Source organism: Lycium barbarum, chromosome 3 (assembly GCF_019175385.1).
Source record: "Lycium barbarum isolate Lr01 chromosome 3, ASM1917538v2, whole genome shotgun sequence".
NCBI classification, from domain to species: Eukaryota; Viridiplantae; Streptophyta; class Magnoliopsida; order Solanales; family Solanaceae; genus Lycium; species Lycium barbarum.
Genome location: NC_083339.1, coordinates 140,999,045 through 141,018,746, shown reverse-complemented (window position 1 = coordinate 141,018,746; position 19,702 = coordinate 140,999,045). Strand labels below are relative to the sequence as shown.

General features: G+C 36.1%; 1 protein-coding gene across 1 annotated transcript; it reads right to left on the bottom strand.

The window, feature by feature from the left end:
* Nucleotides 1-112: 112 nt before the first annotated feature.
* Nucleotides 113-7,794, bottom strand: LOC132633069 (uncharacterized). Its single transcript, XM_060349274.1, has 10 exons — nucleotides 7,344-7,794; nucleotides 6,757-6,822; nucleotides 6,360-6,540; nucleotides 5,967-6,163; nucleotides 5,525-5,575; nucleotides 5,348-5,439; nucleotides 4,032-4,144; nucleotides 2,863-2,957; nucleotides 2,614-2,718; nucleotides 113-484 (listed from the first exon to the last, which is right to left on the bottom strand). Exons 1-10 carry the CDS (start codon nucleotides 7,659-7,661, stop codon nucleotides 347-349), a joined length of 1,356 nt encoding a protein of 451 aa, XP_060205257.1. The 5' UTR covers nucleotides 7,662-7,794; the 3' UTR covers nucleotides 113-346.
* Between the last annotated feature and the right edge of the window lie 11,908 nt (nucleotides 7,795-19,702).

Here is a 19,702-nt window from a genome sequence, read left to right as displayed (position 1 = left end):
ACAAAATAATCAGAAAAATGTCACCTAAACAGCAAATGATGGCGAAGAAACTGAGGGAAGGGAAAATTTATTCAATTCTCTTCATATCCCATCCCATCATTACAACTGAAGCTGTGAAAACATATTTTTTTGTCTTTTTATCATTCACAGAGTAGCTGAAAAGGGTACAAACAGCATAAACTTATTAGACTTTACTTGTATTTCCAATAAGGACCAGAAAGTTTTCTGCTGTCTCTTAATTAATAACAAGTCAATCATGTGTAAAGTTCCTCTCCCCTGACCAAGTAACAGTAACACTCACATTATTGTCATCAACCTTTAAAGAATAGCAACCAGAATCTGGGATTTATGTTAAACAGGCTTTGAAGCCCTTCTCTATTTCCTTTGCGTCTAAGTTCTTCCCTATAAATACTATCTTGTTTGTTCTTGGTTCATCTGACCGCCATGGCCGATCTGGAGAACCTTGGAATATGTCATGAACTCCCTGTTACACCAAAAGGTAAGACACGTTAGCAAATTGACTACTATCATGTGCCATAGAATTTACTTTATCAAAAATTGAATGAGGCTGCAATGCACACCAGTAAAACATTGATCTTAGTAACTTGAAATCTTCAAAACAAATCAATTATGGCATTCTTCCCCTGAGCTTTACATGGATATTACGGACCAATCAAGCTATTAAAAATGGGCCAAAAGAGTATTTGTCATGACAAAAATTATCCTCACTACGGTTGCATGAATTATATCACCCTTAAGTCACTTTAAGGAGCATAACTACTCTATAAGAGTAGCCCTCGTTCTGGGCCTCTGAGGGCAAAGTTTTGCTGCAGGAGCTGGATACACCAATGGTTTCTACACTTACACAGATAACCTCTTACTGAATCCCATAGTATGCGAGCCAAGTTGGTATGGATTTCAAAACATATACAAGAAAGGTCTGAGACAAAACTGTCCCACCTCTCATATCTCTACTTACTGTATGGTGCAGATAACAATGTATTTTTTTTATAAGATGTTGCTCAGACTATTTAAATAGGGACCATTCTATAAGGACAGTTCTATAGAACTGAACTTATCTAAGCACCGTTGGGCGTTTAGGTCACTATTTAAATAAGGACCATTCTCAAACTATCTAAGCACCCTTGTGTGTTTAGGTCCTGCTTATATAATAGGACCATTCTATAGGATTGAATATTCCATTCCATAGTGATCTTCCGATGAAGAATATGTGGGTAGTAGTTGGAAAAAGTGGTTTTCTCATGTAATAACTAACACCAATCATAATTAACCAAGTTGGTGTTAATCTATATCTGGCAATATTCCATATCAAAACAGCAAAAGTCAGATGATGCATAAGATGACCTTTGAGAGTCAGATGTGCCTCATGCTTAAGACTTACTAGAATATTCAGTTTGCTGGAGTTGTTAATAAGTCTAATAGGATCAATACAAATGAGATGTGAATGGCGAGTTTTAGCCACCAGGTTACAAATGAGTGGACATAAAAAGGAATTGTGCATGGCAAAGAAGCAGCCACGTGACTGCCCCCTTACCTTGGTCCTTTAGCATGAGAATAAGGTCTTAATTTGGGCACTCTGAACAGGTTGCAATAAGTCATCAGTCAAATGCCTAGACCAATTAAAGTTCATCAGGTATTGCCTGCTTTGCAATTGATGATGCCCTATTATATAAGTACTGACCTAAACACCCAAGGGTGTGGCCTGATGGTAAATGCAAATCAAATAAATACTATGGGAACCGTGTGTGAATCCCATCAAAGGCCAAAAGACCTAGTTAATTTCTTCTCATTTGCGCAAGTCTTGTTGGACAAAGTTGCTTGGTACCTATATTGGTGGAATGATGTACGTACCCTCAAAAATATGTGCCCAAGCTAAGTCTAAACAACACTGTTATTAAACAAACAAACAAAAAAAGGGAAGAAAGGAAGTGGTGACTTAATATGAAGGTAAGAACTTGGCTCCTTAAACCGTACATGAGCTAACAAAGAACTTGACACCCCTTCGTAAATAGAAAAGAACTCATTTACAAGACAAAATATCATGTTATAAACCCCTCAAAAGTAACTCGGTCTATAAGGAAAAGGCCAAGTAAAGAAAGAAGCAGATATGAAGTATGATTCTTGTTGTCCTACTGATGGAAAGCCTAATTCACATCCACATTTTGTTTTATCTGATAAGAGTGAAATTCACATCCACATTACAACAGATATTTCATCCACGTAAAGGGATTTGTAGTAGCAGTTATCACATTATAATATATAAGTAAGATAAGTAGCAGTTCCATCTGCATCTGGTGGACAATTTGGAAGGAGAGGAATGGGAGGTGTTTTGAGGATAAATTTAATACTCTGCAGAAAATTTAGTGGAACTGTATTGCAAATTTTCATTTTTGGTGTAAAGAAGCAAATGTAGAGGGAGCAGAACAGTTGGTAGACTTTTTAGGAAGCATGTAAATAGTTTTTATCTTACTGCTCCTTGAGGATAACTTTTTGGAGGTCTCCAGCATATCCTTAATGCTGAGGAATACAATTACCAGTTTTCAAAAAAAAAAAAGAAAAAAAAAAGTAGCACTAGGCAAAGAATTTAATAACCTGAAAGACAAATCTCTCATCCATTCCCTGAACAGATAAAAGACCCTTCATCCGATATATGTCATCGCTTCGTTCTATAAGCAACGTTCCCAGCCACATATTAGCCTGAAATACAGAATTACAATTCCTTAGTTTATTAATACAACTAGCATTCTTGTCCATATTTACAGCTTATACACAATAGTGAATGAAGTATTTAAGAAAAAAATGGTCTTTAAAAATGGTCAAACGAAAGACCACAATGCCAACCTTCTCAAGATCCAAGGTCCCTTCACAAACTATGCTGACAGAAGAAACGCCAGGGTCATGAGTGTGATCGTGAGAATGATGATGATCATGATGTTCTGCAAAAGATTTGACACATCATATTAACCAAATAGCAGAAAGCAACGCCACTCTTGAGGTTGAGGCAAATGTTCAAGATCCAATTATATGAACTAAAAACAGAACTGGTTTTTGAGAAATAATGTGATGCCACAATTATGCACTAGTACATCAAAAGTGGAGCAACAGAAAGAAACACGCAAGAGATTGAAATTTCCATGATGGTTGTGGATGAACAACAATGAAACTGGAAAGTGCAAAATTAGCATGTACGGGTCGCTGTATTTTTTATTTTTTTTTATTAGCGCCGGGTGTCCGAGTCTCTTTGAGCCCCGACTAATCCCGGGGGTGCACAGGCCCTATGTACGGGTCGCTGTATTTGGGGGTTAAAAGGTTAAGATGCTAACAGAAATAAAGTAGATTGGTCAATACAAACAAAAGAAAAATGCCAAAAGACAAGCACTGGGAAGGACTAAAAAAGGGCCTAATGCTGTAAAGGAACCAACACATTCGCAAAGAAATCAAAACTCGACTCATTAATTTATTAAACAACCGAGCTCAAGTTCATCCGACAACTTGACTCGGCTTCTTTAGGTTCACGAGGCAACCTCCTCGCACCCCAAACCCCTTTTTGCATTTCTCTTTGAACATAAAACAGGTACTTATGCTCCAGTCAGTGGCTCCAATCCCCCAACCCAAAGGTATTCACCAGGAAGATGGTTATTGCAATATTCTCTTAAAGTAAATATTGTTAAGAAACGGGCTCCTGAAGAAGCTCAATGATAACTAGCTTCAAAATGAATGCAAGCCGAAGTCAAGCTTGACCTTGACTCGTATAAAATTGGATCAAGCTTGCCTAAGCTCGTACAGATTGTCTAACCAAGTTCGAATTTCCCCAACTAGGCTTGAGTAGATAGCATTACGACTAAAGAGAAGCCATGAAAGCACCAAACACAGATTGCTTAAGTGATTTCTCCAAAATAAGGGGAAATAGTTCTTTGGAAAACTGAATTAACTGATTATGGTGCTGCATTTTGTTGACATTAGCTGCTACAATGGCTAGTATAGAAATTCAAACATCAAAGAACACTTACCATGCTTGTGATCATGTTCATGTCCATGTCCATGGTCATGGTGGTGGTGATGATCATGATCATGGCCAGTATGGTCTTCCTTGGAACCTTCAGCACCAACCGCACTCTCAATTCTATATGAATTCAAAATAAAGTAAGCAATAGTCCGGTAACATAAGAACTTGACAGAGCAAAATCGATCTAAGAGAAAATGGACATCTATAAAAAAGAGTACAAGTATATATCTGACGAATATCAGTGTTTTCAGCACTACAATTTTAGATAGTTAAAAGAACCATTAAAAGAGTTAAATCAATTATCATTAGCTGAAGAAATTTATCAAGACCTAGACTAAAACATTAAAAAAAAAAAAAAGTCTAAAAAATTATGAAACAGAAACCTACGTAATCGATATTGCTCTTTGTAAATGTTTTATTCACAAAGAAGGATCATATTCAAATCATATTTCCCACAGTTCACTTGAAGGAGCAAACACCCACGTGCAACTTTCAACTTTTCCTTTCATCCTCTCCTATTTTATTTTATTTTTGATAATCGAGAAATCCCTGAGGTTCGAAACCTGGTGAATAATGAGCCCACCCCTCTACCCTTCTCCACTTAAACACCAGACTTTTGCTTGCAGCAAGGTTAGAACTCGTTATGAGCGCCTAATCCACATATCACAAGTTGTGTTCTTATCACCAGACCAAAGCCCTGGGGGCCTCTCCGTTTATATCTCTATTCTGACATTTTCCCTCCCTTCTCCCAAGGACATTTCCTCTGCTGCCAGCCCCTTAGGGATTAACTAGTGCAGGTTTACTGATTCCCCGGGCCCTGTCAAGGATATTGACAATAAAATACTATTCTGGTTTCAGAATGAGTTTGGCATCTGATATACTTCTTCATAATGTTAGGAAGAATACTGGGAACTTGACAAGCAAATCCAAATTTTGAATTTACCTTTTTCTTCTGGGGAAGAGCATGAGCATCAGTTTAACATATTATCTGGAATGAACTTGACCGGTCATTTAATTTCTTTTTATACAAAAAAGAATAAGGACTTGACCGACATGCACACTTAAGAATGTCCTCAGAAAAACATCTTCTTGATACTAATTAAGCCAGTGGATTCTACATGGTAGGAGATCAACTAGAAAAAGCAAGAATCTTAGTGCTCTAAAAGTCAAAGATATTATTTAGGAAGTTGAAGCATGATAATACATTCTACAGGCATGGTAAACAAAAGGAGCAGAAGAAGAAGAAGAAGAAGAAGAAACTATATAAGCACTGGAGATTTACAGAAAAGTATACACAATCAGAAAGGGAAAAAGTTAAACCTTTCCAAATCAAAGCCTCCAATCCCTAGAACATAGTCCAAATCGACGTTTCCAAACTGTGTCCTCTTCAATTGAGCCATACTATTTATGTTCTGTTATTCATCACGAGAGCTTAGTAAGTAACTCTAAGATTGACAGCTAAATATTATGTAAAATGACAACAGCCACAATACCAACCCTTATTCGCTGAATCAAGGAAGAAACTTCGGACTCACCAACAAGATCAGTCTGGCAAGGATATGAAAAACATTTGTCAGATTGCAGCGAGACGGATGTCCAAACTTAATCTCAAGTTCCATAAAACAAACTCAATCTATATCTCAGGTAACCTCCACTAGCAGATAGAAACCACAAGGAAGCTAAAATCTGTGGAGCACACTGATTTAACAAATAATTTTGACAGGAAGCAGCATTAACAGATATATCCTCTATGCCTTCTAATATTGTTTGGTAAGCAATGATATTCTTTTTGCGATCCTGAAGTAATAAAATACACCAGATCTGGGATAATTTCTGCCTGTGGCAACTCTAAAGCCACAACTACTATTATGGGAAACAGTACCTTACCGGGCAATGGGTATTTGAGATGGAATCTACCATTACATAGATAGACATGTACCTTGTTTACTATAATACGGTCTGCATAAGCTATTTGCTCGACTGCTTCATTGACCACGCCTTTTGGCTTAGTCTCATCCAAGTGCAAACCAACATGTTTAGAATCAACCAACGTAACAACACCATCCAACTTAACATCGTTGAAAACTTGATCCTCCGTATAGAAAGTTTGAATAATTGGCGACGGATTTGCCAAACCTGCAAAATCAACACAAGAGAGCCAACATTGGCATCAAATGTACGAGAAAAGAGATTTTTTGGCTAAGTTGTGTAAGAACGCACAAAGATAGAAGCAATCAGATAACCAAATGCCTAAATTATACAGCAGGATCCTCAACTCCAAAAAATGCATTAGAACAATTTCAGTCCAGAACGTGTCTCATCAGTCTCTTACCTGTAGTTTCTATGACAATATGGTCAAATTTCCCTTTCTTTCTACTGACCAACTCCGCAATCATTCTAACTAGATCACCCCTCACAGTACAACAGAGACACCCATTGTTAAGCATCATAATTTCCTCCGCCCCAGCAGCTTTTGCAGCAACCAAAGAACCATCAATATCCACTTCACCGTACTGCATGATAAATAATAGATATAATAATTCAGATTTGAGACAATTACTTTCTAGCTAAAATGACAAGATAATTGCAGAAACTGCCTTGGAAGGGGAAAGATAAAATAATATGTTAGACATACTGGATACTAACATACACTAAGCCTAAAATTTTATTCAGCATAAAAGAAATATATAAGCTCTGCAATATTAAGATTATCCAATCCATTCACATACCTCATTCTCGATAACAGCAATGCGCTTCCCATGATCCGCAGTCAATATGTGATTTAATAAGGTAGTCTGCAACATCAAATTTGAATCGGATAATTGCAAAAAATTTAACCTCTGTCTACTTGAGTACAAAACAAATGTCAAATAATCTAACTAAGTGCCTAATTGACAGTTAAATTTCCCTTCTCAATAATATGCCCTAGAATAGAAAGTTATAGCATCAAATTCCTTTGATTTATGAAGGATTGTTAACTGGAAGTCCAGAAAAGAGTTTTGGGCCAACTGAAAGTGTTTCACATAAGTAAAACCCCACCTCTTTCCCAAAATCTTCCAATCAAAAACAATCTTATGGAGGCAAAACTAATGTGAATGGAAGTTCGGATACATTAATTCACACGGTAAAGTGGACAAAAGAAAAACTTTTCCTCGCAATTGGAACCTCAAAAGATGCCAACGACAGTAAAACATTAAAGCAACACATTTTGCTCATTAAATGGGATGAACTATTAACTGACCAACGCTGTAATGAAGTTAAAGCAATATGAGGTAAACTGAAAATAGCAAGAAGTAGTGTAAAAAAAAAAACATACTTTTCCAGAACCCAAGAAACCAGTGATAATGGTAGCTGGAATTCGATTATCCGGAGGTATCTTGGTTAAGGTATCAGAGTCCTCGCTTTGTGGGGTGGAAGTAGAGGTAGCAGATGCAGTAAATCTGCGAGATAATCTGTTTGGTTTGGCAGAACTATTAATTGCAAGAACAATTCTTGAAGATGAAGTAGTGGATAAACAGGATTTTGTTTTCCACAAATTTGGGAAAACTGATGTGCGAAGACCAGTGAACTGTGGGGTTTGCCGTTTGGCTAGTCCCATAAAGGTTGTGGCTATGTCTATGGACAAGGAAGCCATGGCTGAAGAATCAAGCTTTTTGGTCTAAGGGGTTTTAGCCTATTCAAAGATGTGTGTATGGAACAGAGCAAGGGGTTTATCTGATTTTTTTACGAAATGTACAGAATACTACCTAAGTGAAGGTTTTGGCCGGCCCTCAGAAATAGTGAACCACAAGTTAAAATTTTAACCATGAACAGATAAATCACTGATTTAATCATGAAAAATAACCACTAATTTTTATTTTTTTTCGAAAAAAAATGATTCACTGATAAGTTCTTTTTTGAACCGAAAAATGAGCTATTTTTTAACCAAAAGGGGTTGCAATATTATGTTTGTTAGTACTAAGAAGAATGCTAGATGTGTACAATAATTCGTACAATAACACTTGCTAAACTTCAATTTTAAGTAAAATGGGTTAATGGCGCTTCATTTAAGCGTGTTTTCGTCAAAAAGTAGTAATGGCGTTGGTATTATTATTAGTTTTTCTTTAAATTTGAGGTTTTCTGCATTTTCTAGTGTCAAGTATCAAATAGTAAACCTTTTGATAATATTAAGAGATTGTTAGATAATATTTCTTTTTTTGTTAAACAGATACTACTGATATATATTCATAGCAACATATATCTATATCTTAGTTATATTAGAGTTAACGACCCCAGGGCCATTTAGTTGTCTAAAATCATCACCCACATGGGTGGTATCAAAATTTACAACCCGGTTAAAGAGAGTACCACATTGGATTGCTAGATAATATTAAGCCTCAAGTTTATGTACTAACATGACTAAGGCCTCATTTGTTTGCACGTAATGGAGGTCTGAATCAAAATGGTTCAGTCCTTAGGCCATTAAGTGCATTCGTTTACATTAAGATCTAAACACTTATTTGATCTGAATAGGTCTTAATCATTAAGATCTCGAACAAAGTCTTAATATCATTAAGAGGTATTTTGTATGGATAATTTTTACTATCGGCTCCACTCCCTACTCCCACCACCCTCCACTACCCACCCCCAACCCTACCCCCCACTCACCAACAACATCACCCCAACCCCACCTACCCACCAATATCCCACCCCCACCACTACCCCTCACTATCCACCCCTCTATCCTATCCCCTAACCCCACCTACCCACCACACCCCACAAACCCCCACCATCCACCTACCTTACCCTCAACCACCCACCCCCACCATACTCCAACCTAGTTGCACCACCACCTCACAACCCTCCCACCCCACATACCACCACCCCCACCCCGCGTCACCCCCCAAAAACCCCACCACCACTATAAACATCTCCATCATTACTAGCAAACGTAAATGTTTCATTTTTTTTTATTAAATAATAATTTTATTTTATTAATTTGCATTTATTTTTTAATATTTAGTAACTTTTTTATTTGAATCGTATATTTATTATGTTTAAATAAATAAAGTATGCATATTCAGATGCTGAAAATCAAACAGTCTTAATCATTTAATGTTCAGATCTAGAGACAACATCTTAATCATTCAGATGTGCATTCAGATTCAGACGTCTTAATCTTAATGAAAACAAATGAGGCCTAAATTATTATTTTTTTTACTATTTGTTATTGTAGATTTATCCTTTTCTTCTTGTATATACAACTTTCTGTTATTTCTGTATTGAATTTCAAGCGACTTTATCTTATTTTTTCTACGTGCACTTATTGCAGTATGGTTATGTTTTATAAATTAAATACATAAAATTCTCTCTTAACTTGTACTAAAAATTCACTTCACCAATTTAACATTACGGGTAATTATTTTACTCCTAAATAACTTTCAAGTGAATCTAATACCTACTTAAAATACAGAACCATATTTGTGGTGGGAATGTTCTACACGCACACGTGTCAAAAACTCATTTTTTATATTTTATAAAATTCTTTTTTCCTTTTCACCCACCCCAAACTTCATCCTTCGGAAGCTGAAGCACAAACTTTCCGGCAGCGAATTGGAGGAGGAAAATGGGGAGGATGAGAGTTATTATAGCCCAATTTCATAATCTTCATAATCTTCCTCCTTTTTCCAAGATTCCTCAAACCCAGTTGTTGCTTACCTTAAATAGAGTGACCCATCTCCGACATTCATATTCAATTTTACACAAAACAGATGGATTACCACTTACCCCTTGCACTGTGCACCCGAACTTTCTTTTCATGGTGAAAGAGTATTTATTTGTTTAACACAAATGTTAGATGGTACTCCTAAGTCCTAACGGGAAGTAAGCCATCAATGACAAAATAAAATAAAATCAAGTACGTGTACAAGCAAATGACGTCATCATCGATTCGCTGTTGGAATTAATATCATGCTGGAGGTAAAATGCAAGTTTGGAAAAGAAAAGTTCCCACTGAGTAAATATAATTAAGGCCAAAGTCATAGATAGACCCTCAAACTTGTCCATATTTTTCACTTAAACCCCTCAACCGAGTGTTGTACCATATGAACCCTTCAAGACAACCTTTATTGTGCCACTTTGACCCGTCGGTCCAGCTGGTCAAAATAAGAATTATGCGTGTTGACACGCGCCGCCTATGTGTATAAGCCTCCCAATTAAATTTTGCCATGTCAATTAGAACGCCACATGTGCACGGGCCAACCCGGTTTAAACCCGTTAAATTTTTATACCCAAACAATCAATACCCGATCATTTTCCCTCCGTCAAAGTACATTTCTCTTCCAAATATTTTCACCTCCTAAATTCATCCTAATTCAAACCCTAAATTCATCTATTTCGACTGTAGAATTCGACATAGTGTTTAAACTTCCGCCCAATTCTAACGCATACGTTGTTCGTTACCCCCAAAATAAACCCCGAGTTCATTTTTTCAGCTGGTTGATTTTGTGTGTTGGAGTCATAGTTTTTCTGTGGGTTTTGAAGGTTTTTCTGTGGGTTTTGAAGGTTTTTCTGTGCATTTTGTTCATTCCATTTCTTTAAGAAGGTAAATTTTGCTTTAGCCTTTTATTATTGTCAAAATATTTAGTGGATGGTATTCTTGTTATTCTGTGCAAAATTAGGGTTTTTTTAAACGATTAACAATATTAAATAGTAGATATGTCAGATATTATTGAGGTCCATTTTCACCATGGTGGTAACTTTACAATGGGCCCTAACCCCATATATGTTGATGAGAAGAATGTTGTAATTGTTGTTATTGATAAAGACCATTTCTCTTTATTCGAGCTACTGTTTTATACAAAAAAAAATTGGATATAATTTAGTGGGTGGTTTCCTTTACTTTGACTTGATAAGTAAAACTTTTGTCCAAGTGATGACTGATGGAGAATTGTTAAATATTGTGAGGTTTGAAAGTTGGTAATGTGTTACATTTTTATATTTCACATGTGTGTGAAAACCCTGAGGTGGTGGAAGATGTGGGTCCTACTTGACTTATTTGTGGGTTAGAGGTAAATGATGCATCTAGGGCAACAAATGTGGCTTTTGACAGTGATATAAATACTGGGGCTGGAGAAAACATAAAAAACCCTAAAGAAAGAGAAAAAACTGCTATAAATGCTCCTAGTGTTGAAGAGGTTGAAGGGAGAGGGTTTGTAAATGTTCTGAATGTTGAAGAGAGAGGGTCTGTAAATGTTCCTAATGTTGAAGAGAGAGGGTCAACTGTTGAAGTTGAAGAGGAAGTGAATGATGAACAAACTGATGATGGAGACTCATTTTTGGCTAGTAGTGAGTCAGATCTGGATAAAATACCAGATGAAGATGATAGTGAAGCTGATGAAGAGTTAATTTCTTTGAGGAATGAAAGGAGAAGTAAACTGAAGAAGCAAATACCAAAGAGAAAGGAACCTGCTGTCACTGCTGAGGTACCCCTAGGTGAGGGAAAAATAGATAAAGGTTTTGAAGATATTAGAAAGAACAAGGCCTCCAAATACAATGGATGCTTAGCAGGGGATGAGCAGTATATTGATAGTTCTGCTGAAGAGTATAGTGAAGATTCAGATGATGAGCTGGATGTGGATGCTGAACCTGGTGTTGACTTGCTAACTAGAAGGAAGAGCAACAAATTAAGGTTTGATCCAGATTGTGTGGTTCATATTTTTGAGCTAGGCATGGTATTTGAGAATGTTGAGGTGTTTAGAAATGCAGTAGCTAATTACGCTGTTGAATACCATGTTCAGTTGAAACTTAAACCAAATGAGCAGAAGAAGGTGAAGTGTGGGTGTAAGTCCAAGTTTTGTAATTGGAGGTTGTATGCTAGTGTTGATAAAAAATCAGGGGATTTTATGGTGAAAACTTATCATCCAATTCACAAGTGCACTCCACTTAACAAGAATAAGATGTGCAATGCTAAGTTCATATCCAACAGATTTAGGGATAGGATCACTTCTCAACCTACTATTAGAATTTGGAAAATTCAGGACTTGGTTAGAGACCAGTTAGGGTTGTATATTGGTAGAACTATATGTCATAGGGCAAAACAAATAGTGCTTAATAAGTTTATGAGGGATTGGAGGGAGGAGTTTGCAAGACTTTGTGATTATGCAGAACAAATCATTTTGAGTAATCCTGGCAACACTTGCATAGTGAAAACAGATAGAGAAAGTCAGCCTGGAGTGAATTTGTTTAAGTATTTTTATGTTTGTTTTGATGCAACGAAAAGGGGATGGTTGGAGGGATGCAGGAAAATTATTGGGTTTGATGGTTGCTTCCTAAAAGGTGCATGTAAGGGTGAACTTCTGGTGGCTGTTGGAAAAAATGGGAATCAACATATGTTTTCCATTGCTTGGGATGTCATTGACAATGAGTCAAAAGAGTCATGGACATGGTTTATTCAGAACTTAATCAATGATTTGAGGCTGGGAATTGGAGATGGAATTACAGTAATGTCAGACATACAAAAGGTAATTTTACTAACTGTTTTTGCATTGTTAACTTTTTTTTTTTTGCATATATACTAACTGTACTTGTTGTGTTGTATTGTAGGGATTGTTGAGCACCCTTCTAAATCTTTTACCAAATGCTGAGCATAGGAAATGTGCTAGACACATATGGGCTAATTGGCAGAAAGATTGGAAAGGTGAAGAAAGAAGAAAACAATTCTGGAGGGTCTCTAAAGCATTATTTGAGGTAAAGTTGAGAGAAGAACTTACAAAATTAGATAAACTTGGAAAAGACATCCGTGAAGATTTATTGCAATTTAACAAAGAGCACTGGTGTAGAGCTTATTTTAGGGAACGCTCTAAGCGTGATGTAGTTGAAAACAATATGTGTGAGACCTTTAATTCCTGGATATTAGCATCTAGGCATAAGTCTATCATTACCATGCTAGAAGAGATTAGGCATAAAGTAATGACTAGGCATGTTGAAATGAGAAGATTTGCTGAGACATGGATTACTGATATTTCACTTATGGCAAGGGTGATGTTGAAAGAAAACAAGAAGCTGTCTAACAAATGTGAAGTGTTGTGGAATGGGCTAGAAGGGTTTGAGATTAAGGAATATGAATATAGGTTCATTGTACACTTTTGGAACAAAACATGCACTTGTAGAATGTGGCAGATAAGAGGAATCCCCTGCCAACATGCAATATGTGCATTGTACTATCTAGGGGATGAACCATATAATCACGTGGAACATTGGTATAGAAAGGAGACATTTATGAAGGCATATTCATACTTTCTTGACCCACTGCCCAGCATGAAGATGTGGCCTAAGACTAATAACATGAAGATTAAACCTCCAGCACCAAAAGTAATGCCTGGTAGACCAAAGAAAAAAAGAAGAAAGGATAAAGATGAACCAAGAAAGAAGTATGGCAAGCTGTCCAAGAAAGGTGTGCAGATGACATGTTCAACATGTCACCAACTAGGCCATAACAAAAAGTCTTGTCCAGTAACAAAGGTATGCTTTTGTTTGTTGATTTATTTCAGTTTTAATACCTTATTATTGAGAACTGCTCCTAACATTTGATTTTACTTTTAGAGTGGAAGTGGCAGAGGAAGTGGTTAATCAAGCTCTGCACAGAAAAGGCTTAGAGAAAGTGGTGAATCAAGCTCTACACAGAAAAGGCCTAAAAATGCAGGCCTTGGATGCTACATAAACCCAACAACTGGAAGAACTGTCATTAATGTAAGGATTCACTGTTTACAATCTAGCATTTAGCACTTTGTTAAGTTAATCTAATTTATTTTTATGTCAATTACAGCCTGGTAGTTCAAGTGAGAGAGTTGTGAGGCATGGGACTATGAGGGACACCAGTGCAGTCAACATTGATCTTGGATTTAAACCTCCTAGTCTGAAGTTCAAAGGTAAAAGTGTTGTCACAACCACACAGCTACAGCAGCAGTCTAGAAACAGGAGAAATATAACCACCAACAAGCCTTCTACCCAACCAGAAGCAAGGAAGAAGCTAATTTGGCAATTCTGAATGTCTGTTCAAACAATTTAGTTCTGAATGTATTGTGAAACAATTTGGCAGTTTTAGCCAAGTACTTTTATGTGTTTTATGTCCTTTGCATGAAACTGTTATTTTGATGGCTAGCCGATTTTGATCAGTAACAATTTGGCAGTTGTAGCCAAGTACTTCTGTTAAATGTAACTATTTTTTTAATTAGTTAAATGGTAGTTGTGTCATACCCCATTTTAACCGGGTTAAATTAGAAGTACAACATATTGGTGATTCCCAATTTATTTTAAGGAGTCGCCACCTAATTATTTATGGTTAATTAGGACACCTAAATTTATTAAAGTTATTTTAGAGTTAACTCTATTTTAAAAGTCTGCGAAACTTAAGATTCTAGGTAAGGGTTCAATTAGTCTAAAGGGAAGGTATTAGGCACCCTTTAAGACCCATTAACAATGGTTAACCGACAAGACTTAATTAATTAGGCTAAAAATGTAGATGAAGTATTTTATCATATTTAAGAAAACATCTTTATAAGGATTGTTAAAGTTATGGATAGATATATAAGAACACTATTTAAAATAAGACTGGTAGAAAATAATGATTTGCATAAAAAGGGTTTAGTTGTGGATAAACTGAGAAAGTGCAGGATTGTGTAGCATTTTGTAAATATGGGAGAAAATAAGTTATGTCGACTAACAAATTAAAAGAGCTATTGTAAGATTAATAGTAATAAAACTTTAAAGATTTTATAGGAAGACTTATTGGTTCAATACAAGCTGTGAAAAGATTGTTTAACAAATACGTATTTCCAGTGTTGGGAAAGTAACTAAATTAGAACAGTTATCCATGAAAATAGTTAGTTTTCCTTATTTCTCAAAAATAAGTTAACGTCAGTGCAAAATTTGTAACGCTTTAAATTTCTAAGATAGTAAGAGTGAATCTTAATTCTCAAAGTATATAGTCATGCTATTTTTAAAATCAATTATCCCAATAAGTATTATAGATGCTATAAATAGTTTAGAACGTAAACAGAAGAGAATGTAATTTGTGAAATTAACTACCCATTAGGCTAAAGCTAACCCATTAATTTTATTAGATTTCATCTAAGTTAGGAAAACAAACACAGTAACGGGTTAGTCAAATAATACAAGTTAAATGTACAAACAAAGTAGAGTGTGAAATGAAATCAAATGGGTTATGCCCATTTTCTGGACTGCTGTGGATCTGACCACTATTGGGCTTCGGCCCTGTAGCAATTTTTATATGTTGCTGTTGTTGTCTTGCCTATTGGGCTTTGACCCAGATTTTTATTTTCCTGTTTGGCTGCGGATTGGCTGCTACTATATGGCTGACTCGATAGAGAAATTACGTTGGGCTTTTAGCCCAACATTGAATGTGGGAGATGACGAGTCTCAGACTCGTATGCGATGGTCATGCATAAACAAAACAAAAGATTAGTAAAGTGAATACAAGAAACTAGCAAGAGATTGTAGTTAACTTGGGATTTAAATATATAGTAGAGCATGTAGAAGATGTATCGTAAGTAAGATTCTTTAAGAAACCACTAATTGTATATAGTTTTACCACATTAAGGTCTGGTCGTTAAACCAAGTTTTGGACCAAAGGTGCGAGAGGAGAAATACACAGAGTGAGAGCAGACAACAATCAACAAACAGCGTCCTAACAGATAGATAGGCAGGAAAAGCAACCATACGATCGATCGACCGAGTAAGGAATGATACACCATGTATACACAGGTATACCAATGGGGAAAGCATAGATATGACTACTTTTACGATGCTGGAAAAATGTGGAAAAAAAAAAAGCAAATCGATAACTAATGTTTTCCAAAGAACACATTCAATTCCTGTAAACAAACAACAGAGCATGCCAAACAGAAACAAACGAGGGAAAAATCATGCTAATGTATTTAGACTCCAGAAATCATATATACAGTTGCGTACAAAGCTAAGCAGAATCAGCCTACACTTTGACGAGTCAGAAGAACTCTTCTAAACAAGAAAGAAGACACTTGGTACTTCAACTACCTGTTTCCAACTTAAAACAGAAATGGAGTACTCTAATAAAAAATTCATGTTTTAAGATAGGAGTTGGTATCCTTAAGGGTTTTGAAATTCAAACAAATGTCCAGTGAATTTCACAATCGCAGGGGAAGGAAAACAGGTAACATTTGATGTTTTAAAAATCTCGGCCAGTTCTCAGAGAAGGGGAAAAACATCCAACAGTTTAGGACAAGAGGACGATGGAAACATCCAAGTAGAGATGAAAGGGAGGGTTTTGGAAAGATGCTCATTTGTTCATTTGCAAACAGCAAAGCAAAGTAAAGCATTTGTCAAAGTAAAGCATTTCTCATTTGGTCACACGACAAAGGGGCAAAGTAAACAGCAAAGTAAAGCATACTAATCAAAAGCATTCAAGCATGTCTCAAACTGAACTACAGCATAATGAAAACAAACTAACAACAGACAATTAAGTAAGACAATGAAACTACATTATATAAGGGATAGCAAAAGAAACAGAGAAATATTCATCTCCAAAGCAACAACAATGAATGTCAACAGCAGAAAGGCGCGGGTTGGGCAGATTTTAGCATCGTGCTATATGCTACTTCTTCTATCTGATTTTTGACTGATTGAGCGAGAAGGGAGAGTTATAGCCTCGTAGTCTGAAATAATGGATTTCTGCAAAAAACTAGGACTAGGCAGTACCAAATCAACTACAAACTGATGCCTTAACTTCATGCTCATGTCATGATGTCAAACTAACACTTCGATGGGTATTTAAACATAACAGACAGGACTGAATTAAACTTTCAGTGATTTAATGTAATCTCAGGACCTGATTGGTACAAAACATATGCAGTAGGAGCTTCTAAATCACAGAAGAATAAATAATCCATGCTCACTACCACTGTTTCATATTAGCATTAATCCTAACAGAAAACTTTAAACTTACGAGGGAAGACAATTAGTACCAATCTATTTGAATTATACACGCAATATACCTAAGATATACACACCATGGTGTGTATATCAGATATATATTGAATATATACTTTCTTCTTACCTTGATAACCCATTGTATATCCTATGTATATTCGATTTTAAAATAGATTCTAAGTCTTGGAAATTCAGTCTAAACCTCCAAACTACAGTATACGTCTTTCGAATTCGTTTTAGCAATTAATATTCTATCCTAACAGCTCCCAAACATCAGACAAATAACATGACGACAAAGAAACTACATAATTAGAAAATAGCAGAATCAGCTAAAGATTTAACTAGAAGCAGAAACTAAAGATTATAAGTAATAAATGTATCGAGTTTTACCTTGTTTGTGCGCAATGAACTGAGGTGTCGAAGTCGCGAATTTACGCTCGAATGCGACGAACTCGAACTCGAGAAAAAGTCTTTCAAATCGAAAAGTTCGACAGAACCGAACACTCTTTTTAAAAGGAAGTTTGGTTTGATTTTTTAGTAATCCTAAAACGTAAATAAAAAATGACTCGAAACAAACTTGAAGTGAAGCAGATTCGAACTCTAAAGTAATGGAATCCCCCCAAAATGTTGAATGCCCTCGGTTTTTTCTAACAAAAACACTGAGTCCTTGTTTTGTCTCAGTTGATCGGGTTTCTCTTCATCATAAATCCCCTCTTTCAAAGACCATGTCCACCCCCCATAAACACTGAAAATCTTTTTTATTTATAGAGTGAGGATGAGAGGAGCGTATGAGAGAGAGTAGTGTATGACAGAGGCGTGGGGGGACAGGTGAGTGTGGAGGTGGCAGTGAACGTGGGGGACAGGGGAGAGTGGAGATGACGATGAAAGAGGGACGAAGAAGGGAGGAAGTGGACCGGGTCGGGCGAAATAGTGGGCCGGACTGTTGTTGGGCTGGTTTGTTGTTGGGCTGAAAGGGTTTTCGGGTGTGGGATGGTCGGGTAGCTTAGGTAATGGGCTGGTTGGGTAGAAAAAATATGGGCTGGTGGAATTAATGGATATTGTGTTTGTATTTTGGGCCATTAATTTGGCTAAAAAATATTGGTCCTTCCTCCGCTATTTTAATTATTTTTGGGCTTCTAATTTAGTAACTAGTACAATATATATACTATGATAATTAATGATTAATATGTAGAAAATAAAAATACTTGATAAAGTATAATTAATTTAACGAAAATAAAGTGCCAACGAACCCTTTTGGAATTTGTGATAAAGTGATGCTAGTAATAGTGAAAAAATGAAAATGACGATATTAATAGTGAAAAATGTTTAGCTCGCCAATAAATTTAGAAGCTTGAGTAAATAAAATTGAATAAAGGAGGGACAAAATTGGGTGTCAACAAGTTGGATGGGGGTTGAATGAATTAATTGGAGTAATTGAATGGTTGAATGAAGAGTAACTGAATGGTTGAATGAATTAATTGGAGTAATTGAATGGTTGAATAAAGAGTAATTGAATGGTTGAATTTATTAAATAGATGAGTTGAATGAATTAAATATAGTGATTGGTTGGTTGTATTATCCCTATATAAATTACCTCCATAGTCTTCCATTTTACTATCCAACAAGCTCACAAACGACTTCACTCATAATCTCTCAAACAAAATGCCACCTATCCAACATTACACTATTGCTTGGTTTGAGAAAACATTGACCAAATCCTACATACAAAACGATGATTTCGTAAGTCCTTATTTTTTAGTTTTTGTTTACCATTATTTTGTTATTGCTTTTAATACTACTTGTTTGTGTATATTCTTCCAACTATGGATGTTCTTCCACAAGTTGACAAAGAAGCCGTTGTTTTATACGACCAAGGCGCTTTCAAAATGAAATACAAGATCGGTCGAAAGACGCGCCTCAACAATGGATGGAAAAAGTTTGTTGATGCAAAAGGCATAAGGGAAGGGGATGAGTTGCGTTTTCAAGTTTGTGATCTAGAGGATCGCCTCTACTTCATTGTTACTAAAGTGGAGGAGCCGGAGATCATAGATATTGATTAGGTCGTCTCTTTCTATTTATGAAAAATGAAGTTTGGTTTGGTTTGTTTTGTTTTGTTTTCGTTTACTTAATGACGTATGGTTTTGATTTATGTTAGTATCCAAATATATATTCATTCAATTCATAAAAGTGTGGCCATATACCATTACACAAAATCACAAAATTTGGCCAACTTTGTGAGATTAACCTATATCATAATATACTCCCTAAAACAGTCCTTAAAACTGTCCCTTAAACTGTCCATAAAATTGTCCCTAAAACATCAAAATGCAGTGTAATTTAACCTACTATAATTACTAAAACTAAACATCATCGAGTACAATTCCAAAATTGGAACCAAATTGCAAACAACAACACTACACCAAACACCAACTTCTTCCTAGTTCGTCTTGCACGAGCTTTTTCTTCCTCAAAAGCTTTAACCCTCTTCAACATGCTATAAATGACTTTATTTGCTTGCTCGGAATGCCTTGGTTCGTACCAATTGAAGTAATTACATCCACCTCTAGCCTTCAAAGAATAAAAAGAAGAAGCTTTTTGAATCAATTACAATGAAGAATTAAGTAATGAAATAACCCATAAATAGTATACGTTTACCTCATCAATTGGGCACGAAAAAAATCTCCTTCCGGGATTATTTGGACCCCATGA